Genomic DNA, 7,413 nt, shown 5'->3' on the forward strand with positions numbered 1-7,413 from the left:
GATGAAAAAAGATGTCAAAGTGATCAAATTTAGTCAAAATATAATCACAAATCAATTTCCAACCGACAAGTTATGCTCCGAAGTTTCAGCCTTACATTGAAGCAAACGATCAAGTTGACGAATGATGCCTGAAGCAAAGTTGTAGCCTTTTGAGTTAACTTTTCAATGCATCTTGAATCATCTCAATTGGACATCAGATGGAAAAATTATGCTAAAAATACTGAAAGATGCACAGTCTGCCTTTTCGGCCGAACTGGGCGCCGCAGCACCCGTATGATTGAAAATTAATATAACAGGTGGCGCCACAGTGCCCATATTTGGCCCCGAGGTGCCGGATATGCGGGAAAACGCGTTTTTATGTTTTTGGACTATTTTATTGGCCCAATTCAACCCTATTTCGTTCAAGACCCCCAACATACTATAAATATCATTCAAAAACACTATTTTCAAGAAAGATGGAAAGGGGCAAGAATAAAGAATTCAACCACACAATTTGAAAGAGACAATAAAATTGAAGATATCAAAAAGAAGGAGGAACAATATCAAGGAAGAATATTGAAGATCTAGCTAAAATACTAGTTTTTTCTATCATTTTCCTTATGTTGTGTATTATAGTTTCTATGATTTTCATTTACTACACCATGAATTAAACAATTTATCTAGAGGATTGATGTAGTTGAATCAAGATTATGGTTTGATGATTTTATAATTATTTCTTTGATTCTCCCGCATATATTTAATTGTATCATGATTTTAATGCTTTCAATTGCCTGATCAACAATTGGATGATTTGATGCTAGTTAATTCCGGTGCTCGAGAGAGTGGGAATTTAGGCGTGATCATAAGAGTGATACAACATAGAATTTATAGGTTTCGAGAGAAAGTATAAATCTGTGAAGCTTACACCATAAAAGAAATGAACCTTTATTAAATTCTTGATTTTCAATTTTGAACAGAGATGTTATAATTGGAATCTAGGGTTAATTTCTAATCGGTACTCGAAAGAGGGGGTTAGAAATACATTAGGATTCTTGCTTTTAAATATGGAAAAAAATAATTGGAATAATTTGAATTCGTTGAATCATAATTGAAAGTTAGGTGAAATCAATCCCTAGACCCTCTCATTTGATAATTTGTATTCCCCAAATTTGTTACATCCAATCACGTTAATTTAGTTTAAATCGTTCATTCATAAAACATCAATTCAATCATACATTCATCGAAATAAAGTAGAAATTGTATAATTATAGTACTTAGTGAAAATTAAATACAATCCCTGTGGGTTCGACACTCTTACTTTAATACTATATTACAAAACTTGACACCGTACACTTGCTGTTAAACCACGTTGCATTAAACGCGTAGCAAGTTTTTGGTGCGAGTGGAAATATTTGAAAATTTGTATCCTGAGAAGTTACTACGAGTAGAGTACCTTTCATTCTCGATGTCAAGAATGCACCGTCTACAGAAATTACCTTTCGCATTGAGTTTAGGAACCCATGTATACTTGGTCCCAATGCCATAAAAAGGTACTTGAAGCGCCGATCATCATTAGTATGAATGAATGTTAGTGTACTAGGATTTTGCATCTCCAAAACATGACAATATGTTGGCAATTTCGCATAACTCTCACGGGGTTTCCCACGAATCAGTCCATAAGCAAAATTTCTAGCCATTTACGCTCTAGTATAGCTTACGATTATGCCAAACTCTCGACGAAAGTCATTAATAATGTCCCTTGGTCTGTAAACTCGGTTGACATCTTCATACTTAGGAGCGATGTGGTTTCCAATAATCATATATGAAGCATGCCTATGATCTCTGTGACGAACACTCATGGAGCAAAAATGATGACCATTGTACTTTCGAACTTCGAAAATGGGACTTTCTACGATCTTGGTTGCTCGTAAGCGCCACTTGCAATTTTCATCAATACAAACAATTGTATAAGTGCTCTTATTTGACTTCTTAACTTTGTACTCAAAGTGACACTAGCAACTGCAATTTTGATATTAGGTCATATTTCGATGGAAACAACCGGTTGACTCGTACATCTAATCGTTCCGAAATTTTTACTGATGTGTCATAACATAGCAAACTTACACTTGCAGATACAATTTGAGTACATTCAACATCATTACCATTCACTATGTCCCTACTACAAGGTTCATGCGTGTGTAACTTAAAATTATTGTCATCTGCCACAGGAGAATTAACTTCGTCATCTACTCTTCGAGGACTGTCTTCACTTACGTCAAAACCATTATAATCTACAAATATTCCATCACCGTTGTCATCATTATCGTCATTGTCTGTTCGATCATATTCCTCCTCGTTGTTCATATTTCCAATTTGTTCTCCACCATCTATTACTAATAAACATCCTTCATCATCAAAATCTTCTCGATTCTCAACAACTTCATTTACATTTTAATTAATCGAACAGTATTTTTAAATTCCCATCATGCCCCCACGTAACCTTTTCAAAACGGAAAACCCCAAACGAATTGGGGATATTAGTGACCGTCCATCAAGTCCTCAGCAGAAAATAAATAAATAAAATTGATGAACGAAGTCGTTTCCATAAAATCATGAAATTAGGGCTTTTGCGCCCTCCCCCTTTTGAACTCTTTCCCACTTTCAGAAATCATCATCTAGGCACCTAAGGGTCCATTTGATTACAATAATGAAATTTGAGTGAAAAGAAAACGAATTATAGGAAATTGAATTGTCTAAAACTTATTTTATTGAGAATTGTACATTAAGCTCATGTTTGTTTTTCATTATTTGCTCATGAAATTGAAAAATATAATCGTCATCCATCACATCAAGCCATTATATTTGACTTTATATCTTTTGTATAGGGCCCGTAACGACTATATTTTTCATTCTCATTCTTATATTAATGTGGTTCAAACGAGGCCTAAATATATTTGATTGATATAATTTTTTACATGAAAAATATTGAAATTTTGGATCTTTTGACGTTCGTTTGGCTTTGTTTTCCATGAAAATTCTCAATTAAAGGGATATAATTAATTTTAATTGCCAATAAAAAACCCTGGAAAAACCAAAGCCAGGTCCAAACCTATGGGAAAACCATTTCCACGAAAAGGTGGGAAAATGGGTCGTGTGACCAATTACCAAGAAAATTTGGCAATCAAGCATGCAAAGAAGTAGAAAATGAAATTCAATTTCCTACTTCCATGAAAAATTTGTACAATCAAACAGAGCCTTGACAGAACATTCATCTCTTTCGGGAGTTATGAATTCCTCATCTCAAATGCATGTTTCGGCTATCCATTGTCCGGATTCTTTAAGTACTGAGGTCACATTATAACCTCAATCTCAAAAAATCCAGACAATCTATGACTATTTCGGTTGATCTAAGGAAACACAATTAACATGAGAATCTATCTACGAAATTGTAACAGAAGTGTATATAAATATTACAATGAACTAAGTTTTTCTGCAATCAACATCGTTCATTCTAATTAATGAAAATTTATGGGCTTGTTTGTGACAAAAATTCACAATTATGCATATGCTTGAATGACATAGAACATGCCATTTATAGCACTAACTTAAAAAGATGTTTAAATAAAACACAATACCCTAAAGGAAAAAAGATGAAAAAACAATTGCATAAGCTAAAGCACAACGTCAAGTACTAACCCATTTTTCACTCGACGTGTCCCTAACAAGCTCATTTCAAGCTTCAATTAAGGTACAATACAGCAAATGCTTATCATAGACCAGATTAATATACCACCTTGATCATCAGAGTTTAAACATTAAGGGTACCGTAGAGGAAATGCTTGTCATAGACCAGAGTAACATGAATTTACATCAAATAATCCATCACATAATACAGGGTAAGTAGACTACAAACACTGTGCAAATAGGAGAAAGGCCAAATTAAATAGGAGAATGAAATTAAGGAGAATAGAATGATGTTTTGAGAAAATAATTCTTCCAGCAGAAAAACCAAATGTGACCAACGTTCTTACTAAAGTAACACTCTATACAAACCGTAGCCTTACAGTACGTATCTACATGCCTTTCTTGCTTGCCATTCATCTGCATACAAAGTCATTGATCATCTTTTTCTCCACGGAAAGCACCAACATCCCTAGGGGAAAGAATCAAAGAGAGAAGATTAAAAAAAAAAAAAGAGAGAGAGAGAGTGTGTGCGCGGCTGGGTTCAAAATTTTCACATATAAGTAAATAAGTTTGTTTTAGAAAAGTAACTTATCCACAGATGTTTGGAAACAATAAGCTACTTGTTACTTATTTTTAAGCTTAGCCAAATGTGTACATATAAAATAAGCTAAACAATGATACTCAAATATGGTGATATGGTTATCATGCAGTGTAGAGTAGCTGAAAACAAATTTATATACCTTTTGATTTTCATTTCCATATCGGCTTTGAACATTGGAGAAAGATGTTTCAGTTGGCATGGCAGGAACCCTTCCTCCTCCACTCTGTCTCTCTTCTCTTACTTTGGTAAATATGCCACTATACCCTGCTGCTGCTGCAGGATCAGTGTCGTCCCATTCACCAAATTTAGGAACGGCAGGGCTGTCATCCGGCTAAAACATCCAAAAGAGTGTCAAGAATAAGTAACTTATTTTGAAATTTGATTAAAACTTGCTTATGTAATTACAAATAGAACTTTTAAGCTTGGCAAAACATATTCTTAGTTGCCAGGATTTCGCTTCTCTGTATACTACAATTTGCGATCACCAATATTTGATTTACAAGAAACTTGAGAAAAATGACTGGTGACCCGAAACATGATTAAGCCCCTGTTTGATAAAGAAAATGTATTTTGAAACAGTGATTTTTTGGAGAATGTGGGGTTAAAAAAAGGAAAAATTTCCGATTTACGTGTAAAATTATTTTATAGGGGAATGTGTGGTTGAAAATGAGTTTTGAAAAAAATGAGTTTTTGAAAAAATGGGGGGCCAAACATAGGCTAAAACCTTCCATTTTACGGTTTCTTACATAATTCAGCAGTTAAGAACTTTTCTTTGTGTGTCTGTGCACACACCCAGTACAATGATGTATATGAGGAGAGATTAGTGAAAAAGGCATTACAGTTTCATCGCCTCGTGTAACTGATCTCAACCGAGATCTTCCAGGAGTGGAGGGTGCTATGCCATGACTACCTTCAGATGTACCCTTTTTATTCCAAGAGGGAGAAGAAACTGCACTGCCTTTTCGTCCAACCCTTGCCTGGGACTGTGGGTGCAGTGGAGACTGTTCAATACTGCGATCATATCCTATATTCTGTTGTGGGACCCTCGTATGCGTATCACCATAATGATGATGAGTTGAATTACTAGTAGTTCTCTGCTCTCTGTTTTCATAATGCAACGGAGAAGAAGTGAGTCTATTTATATCACGTTTTGCTTCAACCTCGAGAGTTTCTTGAGGATCATTTTGATTGATCTTGTCGCCTTTCTTACCATTCCTGGCACTATCAACACGAGCAGTATTGGGAACATTTTCTGCACTTCCCCAGGTGCCAACTTTTGGTACTCGTGATTGGTGCTGCAAGAATGAGAAACCAAGATCAAGAACACGAGCATGTATGCAAAAGCTCAATCAAAAAATAAATATGCAAAAGATTGTTTAAATTAAAATCCAGGATTCAGTTTCTTTTAATAGAACAATTAACTTCAGGGGTTTGTCACTAGAATTTAAAGAGAAAATCATTTTAGTTAAGGATTGATTTAGCCCCTGTTTTGTTTGAATAAAAATTAGAATTTGAGTAGATTTTGATGAAAAGTTGGTGAAATGTGTGGTCGAAAAGTTGATAAAAGCTATGGGTCCGATCTAACGTGCGGCTGAAAATTAGTTTTAAAAAATGGGGGCCAAAGAGGGGCTTAATGATGTGACAGAATTGGAACAATCCCTTCCGCCTGAATCCATTGGGGTAGGTTGGGGGCGTGAATGGGTTCTAATGAATCAATGTCACCTGTTTCGAAAGGAAATTGCACGACTTGCATACTTTCTTCTTTTGTCCAATGTATTTATCCCTTCAGCATGAACTGATAAATCGCCATCCAATAATCTTCTTTAGTTTTATTTAGTATCCATCAATCAAAATATCAGTACTTGTCAACCTTGCAAACAAATGCTGATTTTAATTTACTATAAATGTAGATTATGGATTTTTTGGGGTGAATATCACACATATTTTTGGTTAAATTAGTCATCAGAATCATCCATGTTTCGAGCCATTTCAGATTGAGAAAAGAGAGGAGAGAATATAGAAGCATTGGGGGGGAAAGGGGGGGGGGGTTAACCTTCTTTGTACAGAGTCTAATCAAACCTCATTTGAGAAGGAAACAATAACCTAATTCTAGCCAAACTAGAAAAATTGTAATAAACTAATGTAATATAATCAGAACAAACATAATTTAAATCAAATTAATACAAACCAGGAATTTCTTTTAGATCAGATATACTTTAAAACCCTAATCTAAATCCTTTATTATTCTTTTATTCCTTCCCCATCACAAGATCTATTAACTAGAGAATGGCAAGAGAGAAGAAAATAGATCTCTAAGTCTTGGATCATGGGATCTATAATTAGAGTTTTGTTGAATGTTATAGCCTCATTGATTGTGTGGTGTTAGTGGATATACAAGCAACCATTCTTAAACAGGGAAAGAGAATAAAAGAGACATACAAGAAAAGAACAAATATTGTTCCCATGAAATAAGGGAGATACAATTATACCATATATAGAATGTAAATTTTACGTTGTTAGTGGATATACAAGCAACCATTCTTGTACAGGGAAAGAGAATAATAGAGACGAGACGTACAAGAAAGAAACAAGAATAATGCTATTTGCCGCACTCACTATTGCAGTTGCTTTGCGTTACATATATGTAGCGGTTAGTGATTGATATATGAGGCAAAAAAAAAACTACCACATTAATACATCAAATCACAAACTACCTATAGGATGCCACATAGGGTGACTAATTTAGCGAACGACTATAAATAGCATTACTCAAGGAACAAATATAGAGTCAATGAAATAAGAGAGATACAATTATACCATAAATAGAATGCAAGATTTAACGTAATTCATCTTCTTTCCCAACATAGAAGTAAGTTTAAAACTGAGGACTTAAAAGCCCAACTATGCCCATTGCTGATGCCAATACTGTTAGCAAGCAAATCTAAAACCACCTGATATTAATTGTAACTACAGCAATTAGAAATGAAAACACGATCCTCAGCAGTCTCTAGAACAACCAAGTAAGTTAAACCAAAAAGGAACTAAAAACATTGAGCACAGAGGTGAGTGACCAATTAGATGAAGTTGCATCCTACTTTGTCGGAAATTTTTTTCCAGTTGGCAAGGAAATGTCATTCGTTTCTCTAAAT

At 34.7% G+C, this 7,413-nt stretch overlaps 1 protein-coding gene across 1 annotated transcript in view; it reads right to left on the reverse strand.

Moving 5' to 3' along the window:
- Nucleotides 1–3,786: 3,786 nt before the first annotated feature.
- Nucleotides 3,787–7,413, reverse strand: part of LOC111403072 (RPM1-interacting protein 4-like) — a 6,065-nt gene continuing 2,438 nt past the window's right edge. The window contains exons 3-5 of the mRNA XM_023031437.1: nt 5,104–5,559; nt 4,404–4,595; nt 3,787–4,132 (exon numbers count right to left, since the gene is read on the reverse strand). Coding sequence (XP_022887205.1) covers nt 4,100–4,132; nt 4,404–4,595; nt 5,104–5,559 — 681 coding nt within the window. The 3' untranslated portion in view covers nt 3,787–4,099. The remainder of the gene's footprint in view (nt 4,133–4,403; nt 4,596–5,103; nt 5,560–7,413) is intronic.

Source organism: Olea europaea, chromosome 11 (assembly GCF_002742605.1).
Source record: "Olea europaea var. sylvestris chromosome 11, O_europaea_v1, whole genome shotgun sequence".
Lineage (NCBI taxonomy): Eukaryota > Viridiplantae > Streptophyta > Magnoliopsida > Lamiales > Oleaceae > Olea > Olea europaea.